Source organism: Buteo buteo, chromosome 10, assembly GCF_964188355.1.
Source record: "Buteo buteo chromosome 10, bButBut1.hap1.1, whole genome shotgun sequence".
NCBI lineage: Eukaryota > Metazoa > Chordata > Aves > Accipitriformes > Accipitridae > Buteo > Buteo buteo.
Window position 1 is genome coordinate 7,969,674 of NC_134180.1, and position 23,567 is coordinate 7,993,240.

The 23,567-nt window shown below is 41.2% G+C and overlaps 1 protein-coding gene across 14 annotated transcripts in view; it reads right to left on the reverse strand.

Moving 5' to 3' along the window:
* Positions 1-554: 554 nt before the first annotated feature.
* Positions 555-23,567, reverse strand: part of PRRC2C (proline rich coiled-coil 2C) — an 80,346-nt gene continuing 57,333 nt past the window's right edge. For 4 of the 14 annotated variants that reach the window (XM_075038447.1, XM_075038443.1, XM_075038450.1 and 1 more), the window contains 12 exons: positions 22,362-22,463; positions 18,007-18,220; positions 16,868-17,071; positions 16,053-16,174; positions 15,393-15,529; positions 12,608-12,842; positions 12,023-12,145; positions 10,190-10,408; positions 9,077-9,151; positions 7,830-7,933; positions 5,952-6,078; positions 555-2,435 (listed from right to left, as the gene is read on the reverse strand). In XM_075038447.1, coding sequence (XP_074894548.1) covers positions 2,175-2,435; positions 5,952-6,078; positions 7,830-7,933; positions 9,077-9,151; positions 10,190-10,408; positions 12,023-12,145; positions 12,608-12,842; positions 15,393-15,529; positions 16,053-16,174; positions 16,868-17,071; positions 18,007-18,220; positions 22,362-22,463 — 1,923 coding nt within the window. In that variant the 3' untranslated portion in view covers positions 555-2,174. Of the gene's footprint in view, positions 2,436-4,735; positions 4,973-5,951; positions 6,079-7,829; positions 7,934-9,076; positions 9,152-10,189; positions 10,409-12,022; positions 12,146-12,607; positions 12,843-15,392; positions 15,530-16,052; positions 16,175-16,867; positions 17,072-18,006; positions 18,221-22,361; positions 22,464-23,567 lie in introns of all 14 variants that reach the window. The other 10 variants (XM_075038453.1, XM_075038452.1, XM_075038456.1 and 7 more) reach the window with 8 other exon arrangements.

Genomic DNA, 23,567 nt, shown 5'->3' on the forward strand with positions numbered 1-23,567 from the left:
TGGTAGTGAGTGCGTGTTGCTGCAGTGAGTTGGGAAGGGAGCAGTTCAGGAAAAGCACAAGAAGGAAGCCTCCTGCATCCATGGGAAGGCTCACGCCAAGGCTCAGTCCTGCTCCCTGCTCCCCCGGCAGGAAAGCTCTTGCTTTTAACAGCCCCTTGCTGCGAGGGTGCCTGTGCAGCTGGTGCCTGTAGTCACCCACCAGCTAAAATGAGAGTAATGGGCTGGGTTCGTCCTGGTCTCCTCTGATGAGCAGCTCTTCTCTAGGAAACAAAACCCAAGTCTCCAGCAGCAGGCAGCTCACCAACACGCCGGAGATGTAAGGTCTTGCAAGCGCAACCGGCAGCCTCCTTCCAGAGCTAGATGGAAGCCATGTCCTGCGAGACCTTCGCTGGGGAATGAGATCAAAAGTGCCAGGGGAAAAAAAATAAAGCAGCTGTTTCAAACTATTTTTCTTTAGAAGTCTGTTTTCCCAAGCTGTAATACACACTCTTCACTTGGCACACGATGTTCAGGTGCTCTCCTTGCATCCTGCGCTAATCATGAGATTACCCGGATACTTTATTTAGAGAATACTTTATTAGTTTCTGTAATCAAACCCATGTAAATAAGACCGTACATATTTAATACAGTGCGTTACCCCTGTACAAATGGAAAAAAATTAAGTTTAACATTTCTAGACCAATATGGCTGTTAATTTCTGTACAATGCCAACTCACACTACAAGTGGGATACTTTTTTCCAAAGTTGACATCACAGCTAAAGTTTCCAAAAATTCAAATTATATATATATTTATATAAAAAGATAACCAATAGCGATTCACTAGGCATCAATAGCAGCAACAGCCTTTCCAGCTTCTGCAGTCATTTGAACAAAATTATACACATTAGACTCTCAACTCTTCCTTCCAAAAAATGTAAAAAAAAAAAAATCCCAGAAAAAACCAGCAAATTCTGCTACTGATGTGGTACCTGGTGCTTTTTATTAGCTTTTTCAATCATTGTCTGGAAAAAAACCTCTAGAATAACATTATTAAAAACAGCTCCAGTATAGCACAGTCACTACTACATATCATAAGCAGGTACAGGATATCTTACATTCACAGAAGTATCATACAGTACTGTCCTACAGCTATAATACTAGAGGATACAATTAAAAAGGCATTTTTATTTGACTTGATTCTACTTTCCAGCACACTGTGGGCAAGGAGGTGGTGCGACGCAGCTCTGATATAAAGAATGCACCTTTTAGATAAAATTCTCTTTAATCTGATAAGGTTTCTTTTATTCTCGTGGCACAGTTCTAAGTGCTCATTGCTGTATACAGACATAAGCTGGAAACCGTTTAAAGACCACTCGCATCATATAAAGATAGCTGGACAGAGGTGAACAGAACAAATTTGACTATTGATGCAATGAACCTTTCAACTCCAGAGGTGAACGACTGAGGGAGGAGCGGGTGTAGAGAACACAGGTGGCCAAGTAGCATTTTCATATGGTGATCTAAATACAGTATATTGTCATCCAAGAAGCAGCAGCCAGCAAAGCACTGCCTTCAGAGGGGAATTCAACATCATCAGCATTACTCTTTGTGTTACCTTAGGTTAGATGTCACATGGCAAACGCAATTTTGCCAGCTATATGAATCCCCCTGTTTATTACAAGATAGAAGTTTCTTAAGTCACTAAAAACTTAACACACATTACTTGGCCCAGCACCATCTTCAGATCTGCATGTTCTCCTACTCATGGGTTTATAAAAAGATAAATAGCAGCTGAAGATCAGAGCCTGAAGAAAAATAAAGAGCATTCATCTCATCAGGTAGGAACATGCTTCCCTGACCACCTGCTTCCCCGCTGTTGCCATTTCTCAAATTTTTTTCACTTTGGGAAGCATACAGGTGTGTAAGCCAAAACACGCGCACACATGTAGAATGTGCACACACCAAAAGCAGCCTTCATGCTGTTAGAGAAGATACAAGCCCAAAGAGCCTAGAAGCTCAGTTGGATATGCAGCAGTTTGCATCCATAACTGCTAATAGCTTCTATGTCCCTTTACGCTGTTCAGAGCCCTGCAGGGAGAGAAGACTGTTGTCTCATCCTTTGGGTTACAAATTCATGCTGCTGTCATCTCACCCACCCTCCCCCTCTTCCCCCACCTCCATGGAAATACAGCCTCTAAGATTTTGTTTCTTCGGTTTTGATTGCCTGAGGTTTGATTGGTCCAGTTCTAACAGGTTTTGTTGCTGCAGCAGGTGCAGGGGTAGGCTTTTCCTCGGTTTTGTCCTGGCAGACTCCTGAAGAGTCAGCAATTGCCTCGGTGGGTTTGTTCCCGTTCTCATCCACTTTCTGTGCTTTGCCTCCTATGGGTTTGCTCTGCTGCTGCTGCTCAGAAAAGAATCTCTGGGTCGACTGAAGTACCTCTGCTCTCTGCTTTGCCTTAAAGGGAAAAAATATGTTTACTGAAGAGAGAGCATTTGAATAAGAGTGACTTCACAAAAGTATTTCCTAAATGAAAGAGGAAGGACTGACTGCAGTGGCCAGACTTTCCTAGAAACGCAATGTCCATCTGGTTGCTTCCCAGATGTCACCACATCTGGGCACCTGGCTCCTCCGTAGTAGCTTAATGTCATGCCTAGGCTTCCCTTGCTATTCCTAAGCCTTACCCCAGAAAAGAGGATCAAGGACAACAGTTTGAAATATTATCTAACATCTTTTTATGCCGGTTATTATTGCAGAGCTTAAAAAGTATAAACACAGCCTGCAGTAGGCTCAAATTGAACCTTCACTCCTCAGTAAAAAGCCAGATGTGACCAGAAGGCGCCCGTGTCTGCACGCTACCCGTGCCCTGACACTACCATCTGCACTAAGGGCCATGCCAGCTGTCATTTCTCCTGCCACGTGGTCTGGACTTCTTGAGCACAGAGGCTGTATCACAGCAGCAGAATCTACACTGAGCACCCATTTTTTTTTCCTCCTGTTGTTCTGGACACAGACTTCAAAGTCTGCAACAGGGATGCAAGTGAACTGGGTTCAAGGCTGCATTATATGTAAGCTGAAGCCTTATCTGCTTCCCAGTCAAAGCAAGTGCTCATTCCAGGAAGCACAAACTGCTGCCTGGCTTCCTTCAATTCCCTCCTCTGAATCCTACTGGTAACCTTGCCTTGCACCTGAGAAATTCAGCTTTTCTGAGTACTTGTTTCAGTTTTACACCGGACCTTTAATTTGTCAGTGAAGCACTGTGCAGAGCAGATGATTCAGACCAAGCACTTGGCATTCCTGCCCAGACTCAGGCAAAGCAGGAGTTGCATTAAGAGTTCAATCTTTTGGAAGCTGCATGATTAAGCCCAATGCAGTCAACCACCTTTTTTAAAATTAAAAAGGTGTATCTTCATACAAGGAACTCCAACTAAATACAGACACTAAGCTTCTGTGTACCTCTCTAAGTATTTTATGCTTTTTTACAGAAAACAGGGCTGGGGGTGAGGGACATGACACAATATGGGGGACAAAACAGCAAAAGCCTGGAACAAGAGGTCTTGGCTTTAGTACTGTGTAGTTTCTCCAACTCACTCAACCAGCGCAAACCAGAAAACAAACCTGTCAAGTCTGGTGTGCAGGACTGCAGCAACAGTCTGATTTTACTGGAGCCAGATGGACACCAGAAATCTTTTGCATAGATTTCAGCCATCCCTGGAGGTTAAGGCTAGAAGGCTGGATGACTTCATCACAAGTAACCAAGCGTGACAGAATAGCTCACATTCTTCGAACAGTGTTTGCAGGGATATCGAGAAAACCAGGACTACATATTAGTATTTGCTATGACTGGCTAGATTCAATTCATAATATAGACTCAAGACAATATACTAAGCATCACCTGGTAAGTCTACAGCTAGCATAAGCTGGTGGTAGAAAACTAAACGGACCAAGTACCTAGAATTTCAGGGGCAATTAATTCTCCTACAACCAGATGTAACCAGAAAAACCACACTCTGTTGCTTTTACACCTCAATGCATGGGTTACAGCAAATGACAGTAGATGAAGGACCTCCTTAGTACCATCTATTCATACAAGCAACTTACCCTGCAGAAAACAAACTAAGTGTACAATGGTGTCCCTACACAGATGCCCCATATTGCAGTCCTGCCTTGGCAAGAAGAGTATGCCTCAACCTGAAGGGTCCCAAAGTGCTTTAATAAGTTAGATGACTCTCACCACCTGCTGCTGAAATGCAGCCACGTCTTCTGTGGAGTGTACCATGTTACTGCATTCTACCACAGAGAATTAATCACAGGACTTTCAAACCACTGGGAAATGAATCTCCAGAGTCACCAAGGAGCGAGGCTGGCTGGAACAGGAGGGTTCATACTGCTGCTCAGAGCTGGGGAGGCAGATGTGAAATGATAGCTAGCAGCCAGATTTGTAGGCTTCATCACTCATTCAAAAAACCCAGGCTCTTGAAACCTAGTTGTCAGATTGCCTTTGACAGCAGTGGCAGCTTCACAACTGCTGACCACAAGACCACTTGATAAAGGAAACTCCCTACAAATTTTTTAGTCTAAAGTTCTTATTAAAAAAACCAGGGCTTAGAGAAGGTCTGTGTTCAGCTGTTAAAGGCCCCACTACTGGCTTTGGGTCCAGAGGCATTTTAATGAAGACATGATCTGCAGAAACATTCCTGCCCTACAAGCTGTCAAGACCGAACTGGTGTTAACAGCGCTGCTGTTCAAATACTAACCTTCATGTCTCGTTCAGCCTTCATCACAGCCTGGGCCTGATTGCCTCTGGCTCCAGATACTGATCCACAAAGACCTCTGGCCACACGCTGTAAATGAGGGTGGCTCATAAGGCCTGTGGTCATCTGAGACGGCATCTGACTATGCAGTGCTACTGGCAGCCTCTGAACAGGCGTTGGGAAGGTGTTAGTATATGGGGCTCTTACCAATGGAGGGAGCAGGTTAGGCTGAGAGAGGATCTAAGTGGGGGAAAAACAACAAAAAGAGATATTTCGCAATTAGAAAATTGCCAACTAGATTGTATGTTGGCATTATCTTAAGGGGCAAAAAGTTGCTGCTCTGCTGTCAAACTGATGTCAAGAAAATAGGCTTTTATTTTAAGAGATGCCATGCTTGAACTTCAGAAAAAACCAGCCCTGTAGTGCTGCTGTGCCTGAAAGTAGTACCAACAATTTAAACCCAGCATGTAATAAGGGAGAAGACCCATGCAAGGCAGCAGAGGAGTCACAGTAAAAGGCAGCCCTGGAAAGGCTGGGTAGTTTCTACTACTGGCAATCAAAAAATCAGATCTCAAGTCCTGCAGTCAAACACTCCAAATGCTAAAAGGCAAATATCCTACATTTTTACAGAGGCTACATTTCCCTAGCAGCCTGGCTACAGTTGCTGTGCTCCCTGGAATGCCAGAAACAAATCAAACCCTTTGCCATCAGCCCTGCCTTGTACGGACTGTATGACCTCCAGAGATCCTTTCCAACCTGAACTGCTCCATCAATACTTCAGAGATGCATCTCAGACAAACAACTGCAATTCTGCTTTGTCTTTAAACATTTAAAATATGCACTGGGACCCTTCTGAGACACAAAGCTTTTCCCTTCCACAACCAAATGATCTGTTTTTGCAGGATGAGGTGCATTACAGCTGCATGGGAAAGCCATCAGAACGACAGTCTGTTCTACATCATTCACAACTTGCATTAAATCCTCAGTCTGCACAGAACTCTCAAAATTAAACACACCACAAAATCTGCACTACTAGTTAGCAAGACCAGAGAGGGTTTTTTTGGGCTTTGATCTTGAAATCAGTTTTCTCACATCATTTCATTTTAAGGATTCCATTTTGTATCTCCCCACGATAAAGCCTGAGGAAACACAGCCAAGTTAGAGTCACCAGGTCATAGAGAGAAACAGATTTCTTTGTAGGAAGCCACCAATCACCTACCTGTGGTGCAAATTGTGCAGGAAATGGCTGTGTCATTCGCACAGCAGCAGCTGCTGACTGAAACTGCTTCTGGTAGACAATGCTGTTCATTTTATTGGACTGATTGTTAGGACTTGTAGAACTGGCCCTAAAGAAAAGAACACCAGTCAGAATCACACTGCTGTCATTCAGAGGATGTTTCTGCCTTTAGTTACAACTTAACTAGAAATTCAGCATTGGAGGGGGGAAAACAGTCTCTCAGAGGAGCTGGTTTCAAATGCAAACAAACCCAGAACTTAAGAATACAAACAGAAACCATAATCAGAAATATTTAGGACATGGAAAGATTCCAGGGTAAAGTCTGTATGAAAGAGACCTTTCCCAAAAGTATTAATAACACAAATACTGATGTTAAAAGTGTGTTCCACTTCCCATCCCTGCTATCTTATGTTCAGAACCACCTCTTTACACTGTTTGCTCTACTGTGTCAAGTTCAGAGCTTGTCACAACAGGCTTTAAGCATGTGCAACAGAAGCTGCCATGTGCAGCTGCTTCTACTCTGACCTGTTGTCAAATGTTTCAAAATGCACTTGAACAGATTTCAAGTATGCACAGAAAACGCTCTCCCCCTGTTTATCTGGCTAAGAACATGACCCTTTGTTAAAACTTTTAAGAGGTGTTGAATCACCATGAATTAAATGAAATCTGAAAGATTATCTGGGGGAAGGGCACCAAACAGCCCTCAGAAAAGGAAAAAAGAGCAAACAGCCTTCTTTAGGAAATGGAACTCGATTTGCAGAGAGTTCTCATGCAGAGTGTGTGGGTGATACACTTACTTAACATAAAATGAGCAGCAGGGCACCAGTGGCAAGGAAGCCAGCTAAACTCAAAACACATCAACATTTTATAAGCTTAAAGAACTCTGTTTAGTTTTCACTTTGAACTCTTGAGATCTATTGTGCTTTTGTCAATGTTCCCAGTACCTCTACACTTCAGAGCAAAAGCTTATGATAAGCCCTGTTTTGGTTGCTAGGAGAAAAGACATCTTGTGTAGAATCTCTAAGATATATACCATAGAGTCAATTGTCCTAAATGCTGACCAGCTTGCAAATTCAAGTTTCTTCTTCCTCATCCCTTCACTTTTTTCTTAGGTGAAGTATTGGAGGCACAACTTCAGCAGTGCATGTAGGAGGTCAAACTCTCATTTCTGCTTCACTAGAAAAGCCTGAACGCTGTCAGTTTGCTACAGTGAAAGCCACCAAATACAGTTACTATGCATGGGAGGGCAGCTTTCAGGAACAAAACTGTCATGAAGCAAAGTTCCATTTCCAAGTTCCTTCAGCCCACTAATAAGTTCACCCACAAGCAGGCCTATAGGTTTACCATGAAGTGTATCTGCATATGAGCAAGTTTCTGTTAATTCTGTCAATTAACCAAGCAAACCTGCAAACAGCTTACTAACTTCACTTGTGAGAAACTTATAGATCTTGTACCAACTCTTAGTTCTCTAACAGAACTGTTGCCACAACTGAGGTGTAAGCCTTTAAGTGGTTTTACTTTGAGCATTGCAGCTGAGAAACTGAGAGTTTTACCCCAAAGTACATCTTCCCTACCACTTCTGTGTTTTCCTGGTACAATCCCAGGTCATTTTTACATTACCTGTTTAGCTTCATTTAATTAAAAAAATATTTTAAACATTTTAATTCAGAGCTATATACTTCCAGCCAAGTATAGCAGATCTGATGATCTACTGGAATGCTGCTTTTAAGCTGAGATTAAGCATTGTATTTTACATTAGTAGCCCCTCATCTCATACCTTTCAGAACTGGCTGCTCATGCATGACTAGGTACATTTTCTAGCTCTGATTTCAAGGAATTTTGAGCTTAAGAGAGATTTACCGGAAAGGACTGGATGTTGGAGTGGTACTTCTACCACTAACTGGTGGTGTTCCAGGTTTAACATCAATGCCACCTCCAAAGGCCTTCAGATCCATTTCCGATATCTGAAAAACACAGCAGTTGGCATGTTAATTCATATTCAAAGAAAAATTACATTTACTAAGTAACTGTTAGCTTACCTCACATTTTTCTCAATGAAAATAGGTCAGTTAAGTGGAAGTAAAAGTCAGATTGGAAAACAACTTCTTAATAATTAGGACAACCCCAGCAGCCCAAGAACCTCTGTGTACAATTTTCCTGCGCTATTTGGCACTTCCAGCAATGGTACTGGATTTCTAACTTGATTTTCCTGCATAATGAAACGGGATTCATGACTGATTTCACACATTTAGCACTAAAAAAAAATATTAAAATGTTTCAGGGTTGAAATTTCCTTCCCCATCTCGGGTACCACATGAAAATATTCAGACACAATCCTGAAAAATCCTGAAGTGAAAAGTGCCATAACATAATCCAGTTCTATAAAAAACCCAAAAGCACAGCAAAACCAGATCTGTCATTCACGCAAAAAATCTGCAGACTCTAAATGGAGCAACAAATCTTGCATGTTATTTTGCAGATACACTCAACAGAATAAATTAGTTTCTGGAACAGTATCTTTCCATACACAGCCATGAAGCATAACGGCAACAATAAATCAATTAAAAGTGAGTGGCTGTTTTAAGTTGACTTTATTCAGCAGGAACATGATGGAACCCTTAAAATGGGGCACAAAAGTCACCGAAGGCCACCATCCCACTGTAGCTCTTCCTCATTTCCTGTTGAAATCAGTGATCATTTTCCAATGACAACTGTAGCAAGAAACACACTGCTGCTTGGAAGATGGGCTTATAAAAATTATAAAGGTGAAAAGGTTTGGCCAGATCCTATGAAGGTAGAAAATTGCAAAACCCACCATACACTCTGGTGGGTGACAGGATGAAAACTTCATACAGGTGATGTGGAATTCTGGTTGGCATTACTGTCCAAGACACAGAATTAATGCCTGAGAGAGATTTTTCTTGTCACAGCTGTAAACCATTGGGACAGCAGGGTCATTTTATACTCAAAAGCACCCTAAAATCTAGGCTACAAGCTGTAAGGATTTCAGGTGCAGTTCCACTACTCCCTACTCTGGGGAAAGACCTTGCTATACCTGACACAAAGCTTAGCTGTGTTCATGTCCAGTGTTATCACCCACTGCTCACCTGAAAGTATGCTGCAACTGCGTTGTGCTGCACACTATCCGAAAATCCCAGGTGCCTGTAAATCTGTGATTCCATCTAAGACAAGAGACCTTGTGATTGGAAGCCAGCTCCACACATCCTCATTAGCAATTACCACAGCAGCTCCAGATAAAGGAGAAGAGATAATTCCCTCCTAGGTATTCAAGTTTTTTGCACTGTTTTAGTATGATCTCCTTACTGGAGCTGTCACTCAAGGACAGTTTTCTTCAGCTGCAAGACCATCCTTTTTTACACATCAAAGGTTCTGCCTTGTATACAATGCTATGTTATCAATACGCACCTTGCTGTGCTACTCAGAAAAGCGGACCCCCAGCAACATTAGTAGAGCTTAATTCCGGTTTAATGTCACAGCTGATAGAGTCCATTGCAGCCCCTAAAACTCCAGTTTGTTGCACCGGAAAGATTTGATCCCTTGACATTCACTCTTGGATTCAAGTTCCAGGACACAACGGAGCAGGTTTTAATGTCCTCACAAATGTACAAGGGATAACTCTTGAGAAGGGAAGTTATCTACACAAAAATGCATAAATTTCTCTTTTGCAGTGTTTTTCACCGCAGCTACCTGACTGGAATTCTCCAGGACACTCATCAATCTGGAGAACAGGGCAGACTAGATCTACCCTGAACTGCAGGCATCCCCTATTTGACAGTACAACAGGTATATGGCAGAACAGATTCATACAGCAGAAGGAGGCATTACAAATGTGACCGGTGCACTGGGTGGTTTGGAAGCATGTGAGTGAAATCTTAGAACTTTTTCCTGGTCTCATACTGGAGCAAAATGACAAACACATGCATGACCACAATCAGAAACCAGGCCTAACAGTGTAATGTTGTTTGCCTGCTGCTCAAACAATGTCTCTGTACTGATTTCTAAGTGGCTTCTACATGAAATACCCTACTAATCCATGACTAATCTTCACTGGCTTTTCTATCTTCCCCTCCCTGCCTTTTAAGGTCAAGGCAGGTTTTTAGATGCAAGAGTCAACACAGGTTGCCGTGCTGGTTCTATAAAACAGCATACAGCTGTGCTTTGTATTAATTTTTGTACGGTGGATTTACCGATATTGTTACCTTTCCAGTTGCAGCAATCATGCTGTGTTGAGTTCCTGCTGGGATTAATCCTCTGAAAGGCTGCGTTACTTGTGCAGGTCTGCTTAGATTTTGAGCCTGCGCTTGTGGTGGTGTGTGCTGTAGTGGTGGTTGTAAAGACTGGGGTAGGGCAATAAGTGGCTGTGCTGTGGATCCAAAGTTGGGCAAAGAAATTTGTGATCCTGGCAAAGGTACTGTCACCTGGAAAAAAAATACAAATTCACCAGTAACATATACACAAGGGCCATTATTTAACTTTCTTTACTAGCTCTATGATTTCAGCTACATTCAAAGTAAATGGCTTAATGAGTTCACACATTTACCCAGAGAACTGCAAGCAAATAACTGAATTTATTGTTTAGCCTGCCTTTATAATCAGTTCTAATGGCATTTGGGTCTTTGCTTTTAAGAAACAAGGTTGCATGCTAGTTACTAACTCCAACATCATTCAACACAATTTCATTGTATGAAGAAGTAAAATTTAATTCAACTCAGACACTAAAACTAGAATGAAATAGCCATTTTTTTTAAAATTAAAAGAATTATTTTTTTTTTAAAGTCCAAATGATTTTAGTCATCATAAGGACACTGCTTGGGATGAAAACGAGTCTATTTTCTGGGAGTCCCAACAGCTAGCATTTCTGAGCTTAACACCCCCCCCTGCCCCCCCCCCAAAAAAACCCCAACAGACCACCATGGCTTGTCCCTTGTTTGGATTAACAGGGAGTGCTGCAGGCTGAAACCACCACAGAATGGTAGTGATAAATGTGAAAATACCATAGCAGTGACCTGACCAGTAGGAGCTGCTGCATTTCCTAGTCTGACCATCAATCCACAACTGGCAAAATTATATTCTGAATGTGACTAGAAGAATGATATATTCTCCAGATGTGAAAGACTTACTAAGGTTCTGCTCTGAAGGATAACATAGATTAAAAGTATAGAGGCAGCCCAAGCATGAACACATTAAAAACACTAACCCTTCTAAAAAGGTCCTTAAAACTTTATGCTAGATTTTCAATAGATGAGATTCAATTTAAGACTCTTCTAGATACCTGTCCTGGCAACTTTTCATGCGTATGAACTAGTCTATTATCATGAACCAGCCCATCATAAGCTTTTTTTCCTTTTTTTTAAAAAGCCATTTAAACAAATATAAAATTTAATGAGAAGATGAAAACCACTGAACAACATCCTGTAAATATGACAGAATGCTTGCACGTAGCAAGTCAACAGATCTTTCATGAAAGAATTCAAAAAACTTAAAATCGCTGGAGTTATTTTACAAACCTCCTGACATAGGTTACTGGTTACTGACTTGGTTGTCCTGTTTGCCTGTACGATAATGTATCTGCTGACATCTCATTTGTTTTCTATTTATTTGATATCATTGACATATGTAGCAGCTCTGAGGTTTCACCTCAGTGAGACCTGGTGTTAAGAATTAGGCTGCACTAAGCATCTGGAGTTTGTCTGTCTCTCCACCATCACTGATACCTGCCCCCATAAAGGCAGCATATGCTGCAATCAATTAGCAACATCACTGTGCCAACTAAATCTTTGCCTGTCACTGGAAAATGAACTATTTAAGAGAAGGATGCCAGAGAGAAATGATCAGCATGAATTTGTAGGCCATCCAACTTCTAACCAATGCAGTTTTTCAGTGCTGCTGCAGTAGCTCTCCTGTGCCATCAATTTTCAATTCTTGCCTTTCAGAAGAATTAAAGATTGTCCCAGCCCCCACCTCCACGCCCACCCCACAAAAAACATCAAGAACAACATGCTTTTAAGAAGAATACAATTTAGGAAATTTACCATGCCATAGTTTACCTGCTGGAGAGCACTGGGAGACTGTGCAGTGTTGTAGAAATTACTCTGGCCAGGCTGTTGAACTTGCCCAGAGTACAGATTTGAAGCCTGGGTGAGCGTAGCTCTGGCCTAGGAAGAGTGAAAGACACCACTGCACTAAAAATACTTAGGAGAGCAGTTCAGAGATGACATGGAACATTATTCTGTATTTCAACCAGTACAGTACAAACCACAACACAGGAACCTGACAACCTGAAGGTTTCAGCTTGTGATAAAGCTCTCATTTGCAAGTGGCAGAATAGCCCTTTATCACCTACTACAACAGAAATTAAATCTGAAGGTCCAGATAGTGATAGAAGTGCAAGGAGCCCTGTAGTTTGGGGAACAATCCTCAATTCAGAGATTATACTAATGTACCTTCATGAAATCAGAAGAATATTCTCTTCCAAGACTCTTAAGTTTCCTGCCACCTTGACAATCATGCAGTTATCAAGGAGGTGGACTTACCCTAAGCTAAGCAATACTTGATTTATTATTGCATTATCTGTATCAAACCATTGCAGAAGTTTTGCATTTTGGAGCATTTCCTACCTGGAGAATGTGTGTATCAATAAGCTGAGAGCCTCCCAGTCCTGAAGCTTGACTGAGCTGATGTTCATATAAGATAGGAATAGGTTGTGTATTAGAAGTCTGTTGAAATGCCAGGCTTGACTGTGCCTTAGCAAGCTCCTGGTGTTGCACTGCTGGGAAGTTGTGTAAGGCTGTACCAGACAGAACTACTGGTGATGGCTGAGACAAACCACTTTGCATAAAAGCTTGCTGGGATCTGCAAGAGATCAAAGCATTATACATAAAAATGCAGACAGAGCTCAAAAATAAGCCACCAAAAATTAAGAACATAGGTTATATTCTTTAAACGGAATTAGAACGCTTAGCTCTATTGAACAGATTTTCACCCAGGAAAGGTAGATTTTTCTATTTACTCTGCACACAACAAAATAATAGACGCCACTAAAGACCACAGGAAAAAATGACTAGGCTTTTAATTGAAATCTTAAAGTACACTTAGCTATTTAGATGTGCGTGATAAAATAGTTTTTGCATAACTTAACTGTAACATACAGAAGCTACCAGTTCTTAGTTCCTGTGCTGTAAGGTAGGACAGTGGGGAAGCACCGCATGTGAGCAGTTCCACTTAGTCATAAACTGCTTTGTTCTCTTAACTTCACAGATCTCCACAGTCCAACTTTTAACACTTACAGGTTAAATCACTGGATGCTGACAACTGTAGCTTCCAAATGAATGTTTTGGCTTCAAAATAGTAACACAGAGATACCACAGCCTTTAATTTTAACTACATATTCAATTCCCTTGTCACCAGCATAGGGAAGTTGCAGTTTCTTTAAAAAACAAAGACTAAAACCAGTAGAGCAAAGCACCACAGACAGGTTGTTTTAGTCCATCATAAGTATTTATCCAAACATTTCCATTAAGAGCCTGCCAAACAGCCACCTTCAGATTGGAGAATCAGAGTTTTTAAATAAATGCCCCTCTCGAAGCTCTTCAGCTCAGAGGAGAGTATTTTTGATGTAGAAACACTTTTCCCTTTATCACTTCGTCGATACATACCAGCATAGCACCAGCTCTGTTAATCTGTTAGCATAGTGGCCATGTGCTTGCATGACAGAACACCCAGGTTAACTTTGCTCTGTACCTTTCCTTAACTGCAAAACATTCTTACACTTGCACTCTAAGCACTAGATAAACTTTTCCAGAATGTATGCAGAGGACTGTCTTCAATGTAGCCAAAAACATTTTCACAAGCTTTTTTCTGTTGTTGTTGTTTTTAAACCAGTAACCTGTACATCTCAAAGCATATCCTCCTCTGCACCTTTAAAGATGTGGGAAAAGTATTCATACTCTCATATATAGCACAACCCAAAACTCCATTAATACTGGGTTTGTGCGTGACCAGATCAGCCAGAAACATTTATTTAATCTGGACTGCATGCCAGACTGATTGTGTTTCTGTAGCTAGCCAACTGTTTGCAAAATTTTTTGTCAGCTGTGGCAGGACAAGCAATATTCGGTCCAACAAAGTCAGCCAAGCACAAAGTCAGGATACACATGTAGTAAATTAAACCTTCTGTGGCTTCACCCTTCTGCATTGCAACAAGTGGTTTTTTCTACAGCACATGCAAAACCCTGTAACTAAATTCCAGAGAAACTTTCTCAAAGTGAAACTAATAAAATTTGTCAGAATTATACCGCCGTGAGTCAGTTTTGATAAGAGCTGCAAGGAAGCTTTGGAAAGGCTTACAGTGGAAATTTGTCTGGCTATCAGTGCTATTTGAGAGATACTAGTCTTCCTATTATCTTTTGTAGCAAACAAACATTTATTTTAAAACATACCCTGCTATCCCCTACACATTGAAATTAAGTTTCTACCACCTATGGGGTTCAATCTAGGATTTCAGTGTTTCTAGACTCCAATGTTGGTTTGATTACAAAATAACAAACACAAATTACTGAATTAAAGACACATACTTCTCTCTTTCTGTTCTCTTAGTATGAAAGACTGATGTTTTCAGCTTTTTAGCCTGGTTTCCTAAAGATACAAATATCATGCATAGTTTTTGAACCCATGATTTCACAACTACATCTGCACACACTGACTAGCCAGACAGTCCACATACAGACTGCTCAGCCAGACAAAAGAGATTTTGGGGAAGACAGGAAGGTGAGGCAGCTATTGAGCACTGTCGTGGTTTAACCCCAGCCAGCAACCAGGCACCACGCAGCCGCTCACTCACTCCCCCCCCATCCAGTGGGATGGGGGAGAAAATCAGGAAAAGAAGTAAAACTCCTGGGTTGAGATAAGAACGGTTTAATAGAACAGAAAAGAAGAAACTAATAATGATAATGATAACACTAATAAAATGACAACAGTAGTAATAAAAGGATTGAAATGTACAAATGATGCGCAGGGCAATTGCTCACCACCCACCGACCGACACCCAGCCAGTCCCCGAGCAGCGATTGCCTGCCCCCCCTTCCCAGTTCCTAAACTAGATGGGACGTCACATGGTATGGAATACACCATTGGCCAGTTTGGGTCAGGTGCCCTGGCAGGGCATGAGAAGCTGAAAAATCCTTGACTATAGTCTAAACACTACTGAGCAACAACTGAAAACATCAGTGTTATCAACATTCTTCAGGTACTGAACTCAAAACATAGCACTGTACCAGCTACTAGGAAGACAGTTAACTCTATCCCAGCTGAAACCAGGACAAGCACAGAACACACATCTGCAGAGAAGCAAGTCCTATAAATTCTGCCACTCAAAAACCAAATAAATTTGCATATGCTACCTACCTATAAGGTTGTAAAGAGGAGTTGAACAACTCTTGGGCTTGTGAAACAGCTGGTGCTGCTCCTAAACTCAGCTGAGCTTGATGCTGTCCTTGCAAAGGTGCATAGATGGGGATGGGGATCTGCTGAACTGAAGCAGGCTGCATAAAAAAAAGAAACCATTAAATATCCAAGGACAAAAGTCATATAGAAAAGCAACAGTTCCCAAGGCTGCATGCAGAGGTGCTATTGCTCCCATTCAGAAAATTACTTTCTAATTGAATTTTACTCTTCATTGCAAATAACCATCAGAAACGGAATCATTTAGATTTGTGTACAAAACAACTGCACAAGATTGCATACAACTTTGTACTACAAAAGTTGAATAAGCCTGCACTAAAATGGCCACATAAACACCTCCCGTGAATATGTACTTTTACATAAAGTATATTTGTGAGTGAAAGCTTATTCTCTCAACTTTCATGACAAATGCTTTCACTCTTAGGAACAGTAGAGATCAAACACTGCCCGCATGCACCAGAATGAAACAGCAAGGGCAGGCATGACCTCATTTTTGCAGTCTTTAGTCCCACTCTCCCCTGCCCCCATTAGCCCATTAGTAGAGCTTTAAAGGCAATAGGGACACGGAGGGGAAAAAAAAAGAAAAAAGAAATCCCCACATACCTGAGAAAGCCCTGGTTGAAAGCCTTGCTGTTGGGCCAGAGAAGGTGGTGCCAAACGCGCATGTTGGGTATTGAATAGATGACTTGTATCCATATAAAATGCTGGGATTTGAGCTGCAGTACCTCAGAAAGAGCAACACAATTAGTACCTGATTCCAAACATCTCCCTGCTAGAAAGGTTTTCATCAAGAGTGAAAGATGCAGCTACTGTCAGTACTTCTCAGCGTTGACAGCTACCAGAGAGACCGGGAGAAGAAACAGAACTGAAGAGCTGGGTGCCTAACCAGCTTTGGTATCCTTTCCAATTCACCCCCAGAATCTATTGGTCTTGCATATGCATCTTCAGTCCCATGCAGTTCTTGGGGGATGAGCAACAGATTCTGGCCAAAAGAAGCACTTGGGGTGAAGGAAGGAGAAGAACATGCTATACTGTCATGTAATTTAGGTTAACTAAATGTAGGGTTTTCTTTAAAGAAAAACGCCATCATTCTAAAGTATTGTAGCACTTTAAGAAAGAAGTCAAGACTAAGTCATTCTTGGTCTTAAATGGTGATTTAAAATTCTGCAATAGAAAAATGGTACATCAAGAGATTCAAACTTACTTTCCTCAACAAGCTAACAACACAGCATTATCTGTACACTTACTGAAAGAAACTTGCATATTTAGGGTAAGACACAATTAGTGAGTTATTTGCTTACAGAATGCTCTCTATCATTCTGTCTTTACTGCAGATAAAATCAGAACTGAATTTAACTCTCCAGCTTCAAAACTCCAAAAAAGCAGACATGTGGCTTCTCAGCCACAAACACTATTACCTGCTGCAGACTGAGACACATAGACCTGGGGACTTTGCTGTTGCTGGGCAATGAGGGATGGCATGCAGCTCAGCTGGGAAAAGTGACTGGCAGAAGCTAGGCTGCTTGTCTGCAACTGCTGTGGTTTCACTTTACATATATTGGGAGGGTCTGAGGTGCTTGCAGTCTTTGTACTCAGTGAAGAGGTTGTGTATGTTCCAGCTCCTAGAAGGAGAGAAGCAAGTGATACATCATAAAACAGCTAAAGATATTTCAAAGCCTCATCTTTCAGTGGTCAAAGTTTTGGGACAGCTATGCAAGCACAGCCACAACTAGTAAAGAACACTGAAACCTAATGCAGCTGTTTCCATCAACATAAGATGGACAGGGAGGCCAATTCTGTTAAGTTCATTATAGGAAGTGCTGCAACCATAAAACATCTCCCTCCGCAAGTACAGGAGCATATAAAAATACTGAAGTAGACATCTTGGTTAGTTATGCAGCAAAATATTGCAATGTATAGTGGTTGTGCCTCTCATGGTTGAGAGCTGGGAGCCAGGCTCCAAAGGTCTTTTTCAAACACTTCAGCTGAGATTTGGGCATACATTCTTTAAAAGGTGTGAAGATTTAACCAGATATAGCATCTTTTGTTTGCTGCAAAGAACCAAGGTGGAAACCAGCACTGTTTGTAAAGAGCAGCTGGACATTTGCTCTGCCTAGGGTGAAGAGGTTTTGGTATGAGCTGTCAAAGCTTTGACACCAAAAGCAAGAGCACAAATGAAAGTAAGACTGCAATTAGCTGGAATCAGAACTACCATCTGCTCCAAAATCTACTTGCTTGCCTTCATTCAGCTGAACAAAATGAAACCAGTAAGGCAACCAACATGAGAAGTTTACCTCCTCTTTCAAGTCCATGTAAGTGGCACAGGCAGAGACATGTCATCTTAATATTCTCTTCAGCTAACTGAAGTGAAACAGGTGAAGTATCTCCTTGTTAATTAAAAGAAGTTTGGGAAGCTGCTGTTCAGATCCGACATTTCATACTAGCATAAATCTTCTGCTAGCTTTGCATTAAACGTAATTTCAAAGGGAATCTAATCTCTTGAAAAACATACCCAAGGAACAAGACAACAGGATACTACAATCTTGACATCTGGTACCTGACAGGGAAGTTGTCGGTGTAACTGACGCCACAGGAATAGGAGGCATTGATGCACTAGAGAAAGAGCTGTAAGTACCACTGCTTGGCCCAGTGTTGCTGCTGCTACTGCTACTGCCGCTGCCACCAGCAATGGGAGATGCTGCTGAGGTCACTGGTGAACTCTTCTCCCCCATATTTGGGGAATTCTCCCATGCTTTGCGTGCAGACTCCATCTATTTAAAAGAAAACAAATTTCCTCATCTATTAGGAAGTTTCAGCTAGTCAGTGTTCCTCTTTTTAACAGTTCCTTTTAGTTCAAAAGGCAATTCAGGCTTCATGCGAGCCTCTTTTAAAAGTCACCATAATCGTGCAACTTTGTTCATGCAAAAAGCATACAGCCTTAAGTTGGAGCTTCTTATCTGTTCCAACTGCACACGTGCACAGTTCATCATCTTAACATTCAATGCTCAAAAGAGAATTCACTCACACTAATTTGGTTTGGTTTTGTTTGACATGAAGAGCAAAAGAAAGGTAAAAACCCCTCTAAATATTTCCACGAAGTCCTTTACTTACAAGTTATTGGGCCATTTAAATGAAACAGCCCCTTGCTTTCTTGGTAAATCATCCACTTTGAGTGAGCACCAAAAATATCCAAGGCACTCTTCAGTAAATATGAGAGTAGTCAAGTTTAGATTTCCAAAGCAAAAGCTGTTCAAGAAGCAACCACGAGCTGACACAGCTTGTGCACGCTGCTTTACATTAATGCTAAAAATGCTTCATGCTCCTCTACTTCTATAATAATTATGAGTTTAAGTCTTGCACAGCAAGGAAGATGAAACTTCAATTTAAATATTTTATACACAATAATCTTCCACCAAAAGTAGAAAGAACTATTGTTTTACTGCACCAAATAACAATCTAATTACTACTACATTAGACACACAATGCCAAATCTGAACTGAGACACTTTTGAGGGACTACTGAAGAGGAAATATTAATGTTCAGACTACACTTACTAATTTTAAAGGCTTAAACACACCCCATGGACTTCTCTACAACCTTCAGCTGTCCCAAGTTGAAACAAAGATTTTTTGCTAGCAGAGCTGGATGCCATAGGCTGAAATTGCTCATCTGGCAGACTGTAAACTTCTCAAGGCCAGGTGTTGTCTTAAATGGTATATGTAAAGGAGCAAATACATACTCACCAACAAATCTGACCTCACTGCCTGGATCAACAGAGCCCCCTAACTGGGACTTGCAGTCTCTGAAAGTTTTATATGAGTTAGGCACAGTCTGAACAGACCAAACATGACTTAGTTAATTTGTCTAGATGCTTCAGAAGTGATAAAAAAGCAAAGTAATATCAAAAGAAGTGGGTAACAGGTGATCAGTATGCACCCACATGGAAACTGGAGTTCTGTATTCCTCAAGAGAGTAAAGGGGAGGAGGGAAACTTTGTTACACATTAAATTGTTTGGAGACAAGTCACCTATTTTTACTTTTGAGACCATCTTCCCCAGCAAGCACCATTCTCAATTTCCCCTCCACAACATTTTCCTCCCTGCAGACGGCAAACTTCACAATATATTATTAATCTGCTGGAAAGGCTTTTGCTTAGGGTGGAGTACAATAAGACTACAAGCTCCTTTCTGAACACCACAAGCTCTGGTATGACAGAGTATTGGTCTTGTACTGCATCGGTATTAAGAGAAAGTGAAGAAGTACCTGTGAATGTCTGAATAGAGAACATGTAGAAGCTTCTATTATGTTCAGTGAGTTTCATGATGTCCTGGAGAAACTATTGATAGCAAAAGCTAGTCTACATACCACATTTTGTCTTCCATTTGCAATAAAGGGCATATAACAGAGTCCTGAATTTTCTAACAGCTTTGCTTTTAGAGAGCTCCTTAACAATCTCTAACTTCTTAAGCCAGAAAAAAGATGCGAGAAATTGGTACTCTAGGAGCGCCTATGCAGCACCATCTACAGACCAGATAGGAAGGAGTAAGAGGCTCTAAATTAAGTGAGGCTGGGAAAAGCACTGTAATTTCACTGCTCCCTTAGTTATGGGAAAAGGAGAGCACAAGTTGGAAATCATGGTTGCTTGAGGCCTCTCTTCACTGTTGACCCATTGGGGCCTTCACATTGGTATAATGGTCCAGTACATATTACCCAAAAACTTAACTGGAGACAAATACCAATGTGCATACCCTTAAGTATGCCAAAGTTTAAGTGATCAGGAAAAGGAAGCCGAAACATGTCAGATTCTGGACCAGATGCCTACACAGGAATTTTAGATAGAACCTTGGAACATGGAAGAGAGCCAGGCAGTTCAGTTTTAAGATTGGTTTAGACTTTCTTTTGCTCAGCTCCTTACCTATCAATAGCCCTATCAGCTAAGTCCTTAAGAGGATGTCTGCCTTAGTAAAGGTGTCTTTAGCAAAGTTACTCCAAGAAAACAAGAGATCTCAACAAGCCTTCCCATCTGAGCACCTTATACCTACACGTTCAGAATGATGCCAAGTAGTGGAAGCAATTGTGGCTGAGTTCCCCTGCTGAGCCTCCTCACAGACAGCTTTCTGTGATAGGGGACAGAGGAAAGAAGATGTGCAAGGATTATTCATTATGGAGGCAGAGCCTGGAGATTCTGTTCTTTTAAGAGAAGGAAGGAAATGTGTTCCTCTCTGCTGCCCCAAAAGTATCTTTTAAAAGAAGGAAGGATTACATTGAAGAGGATGACATAAAGAGCAGCTCTGCTCTGTCTGGACCAGAAGGCCTGTTGTAAAAGCAACAGTCTCAGTGCACGCTTCAAAACAAGCTTGTTGCTTTCAGCATTTGCAAAAAGGAGGTAGAGCTCCAGTGGCTGGAATAGAGAAGTTAGAGGCAAAGCTGCTTCCAAATGCCTTTCCATTCAGACTTCGGTCAGTGTTCTTCAAGGTAGCCTCAAAACATGGATCTTCAACATACTCTGTTAGCACACATCCAAGATCTACCATCCACTGAGAAAGCAATCAAATCACCAACACCAGAAGACCAGAAAAATAAACTGCCTGATGAATGACACAAACACCACAGTTTGCTTCGTAACTGAGCAGTGTCACATTCTTTGCAGCATCATGCTACAGTAATGTTCCTACCTGTATTATATGTGAATCAGGTATCCAGCTGCTAAACAGTTAGCGACTGCTATTTTAGAAAAATGCTTTTGGGCGCCAGAAAGTCAGATTATGGCAACTTATGTAATAAGAATGCAATAGAAAACCAGATTTTTGTTAAATTTTTTGTCCCTCTCCATCCGTCTCCCCATTTTTGCTGGTCTATTGTTTTAAAGTGATGTTACATTTTTTTCAGGAAATAAAGCGTTAACAAAAGAAAAGCAAAGATTCAATAAGAGATCATTAATAACTATCATCTGTAGAGAACATGAGCAAGCAGCTGTCAAACCATGCCAGCAAGATGCAAGTCTCACTGGGATTGACAAGCAAGTTTCTCCAAAGTGTTAGTTCTGCATTCAATCCCTAGTTTCATTTCTTCTTTTAAAAATTTAGAGAAACCAAGTTCAAACACCACTCTTCCTTAATAGTAAAAGCAGCAACAATATTTCTACTAGTTCAGTCACCTGTAGTCACAATCACAGAGCAGATCTAGGACACCAAAAAAAAAAAAAAAAAAAAGACCAAATACTTCTAAAGATACAGTAGCAAAGCCAGAGCCCAACTCTATGTTAGTGAGTTATACAATGCACACAGTCCAAAATCCAACAAAATGAGAAAACATAATTCAAAATATTCTACACACTTGCTCTACACTGGAGAGCAGAAAACAACAGAACATTTATAACACAACAAAACACGTTCTGACTAGCTGATCAAACTGCCCTTCACAGACACCAACACACCTCCTACATTTCATTATTTAGAACTTTAGCCATCCAACTCAAAATCACATTATCACTGCAACAAATCCTACAGCTAAGAAGAAATCAAGCTCGGCTTACCAAGCAACTCCTTACAGCCTTTAATACCAAACCCAGCAACTTACTTTAAGCTAAACTTTCAAAAAACCTCAGTCAGATTCTGATGGTTTGTCATGAACACTACAGTACAATGCTAAAATGCTAGGATCTTTTTTTTCAGGGTGGTGGGAGCCAAGATTGGTTGAGATGCCAAGTGTTAATGCAAAACGGGGTTAGAGATTTATAATTTAAATGCATCCTTTGATAGAGTCTTTTGTTTCAGCCATCCATTTATATGCAAAAGCAGTTCAGCAGAGGAAACAAAGGAAGGCTCTAAAAAAAAGGTTCACCAGCAAGTTCTCCATTAACTTTTTCCCCTGCATGCAAGAAAACGACCCTTAGAGGGATGTTGTACATACCTTGAGGGTGAGGTCGACGGTAGCGGGAGAAACTGGAGTTAGGCTGGAGCTCTGTTGTAGAGTCTCCCTCCTAGGGAGGGGAAGGGTGTGGGGCAGGGGCACCTGAAAGGCAGGCAACACACATCACATTCTAACTACGTCTACTACAAAAGCCCCAGAAAAGCAAAGCTCAAGCTTTATTAAGTGAGCTACAATTTCTTCAAGGCTTGAGCATTGGCAGGGAGATTTTGATAAAATCAGGTGAAAATTTGGTAGGCGGGGAAAGGCCATTCAGCAGGTGCTGAGGTGCTTCTCATCTCTCTTTAAGAGGCTGAAGACTAAGGTTCTAAAGTGTCCATGTCTTCTGCATAAACAAATACCAGTTTTCTGCTTTGGGATTTACTTTAAAGTACCATTTCAGTTTACTGATATGCAAAAATTCTTCCCAAGCCAAGTTTGTCCCCTTTTGTACCAATACAGTACATGGGGCTTCATGACCTTGAGTTCTGAGATGCAGTTTCTGAAAAGAGGAAGCTACGTATCTCCAAAGTCACACGACCATGAAACAAACCAAAACAGATTTGCCACCCTATAACTGAATTCAGTTATCTTCTCTTTCAAAAGATGAAAGACGTGAACTTAAGGAAATAAACCTAACATAATGCTATTGCTATCTTTGCCTAAGAAAACACTGATGGGTTTCCTAGAAGATTCAAATTAAATGCATCAAAAATACTGCAGTGGCCAGTCTATTACTTCTAACCATTTCTTTCTCTGTTCAGACCACAGCTCCTGGACTTCCACTGGATGAGATAAGGCTAATCCAAAAAGACACAGATATTGAAGCTTTGAAGCAGGTGATAGCATAGATCCTTTGTGGCCAGGAGCCCCTATTTCCTGTGTTGGAAATCCAACTGCAACACACCACAGGGGAGTGTACACTAACATCATTAATACAAAATGATTCAGTCTTTCACACTAACCACCAAAGGCACAAACGACACCACCACCAGAAAATCCAGCAGAAGAGTAAGTTCAACCAGTATTGCTTCAAAACTGCATTAAAGGATGCTGCAGTAAGCTGAAAAGCATCTCTTAGATGGAATTCACAAGACATCTTCATAAAAACCTGACATCCTACTGTATGATTCTTTCTTCCCCCAATCAACAAGTGACTCAACTCTGAACTAATTCTATTTCTGCTACTCAAACAACAAAAATCACAAG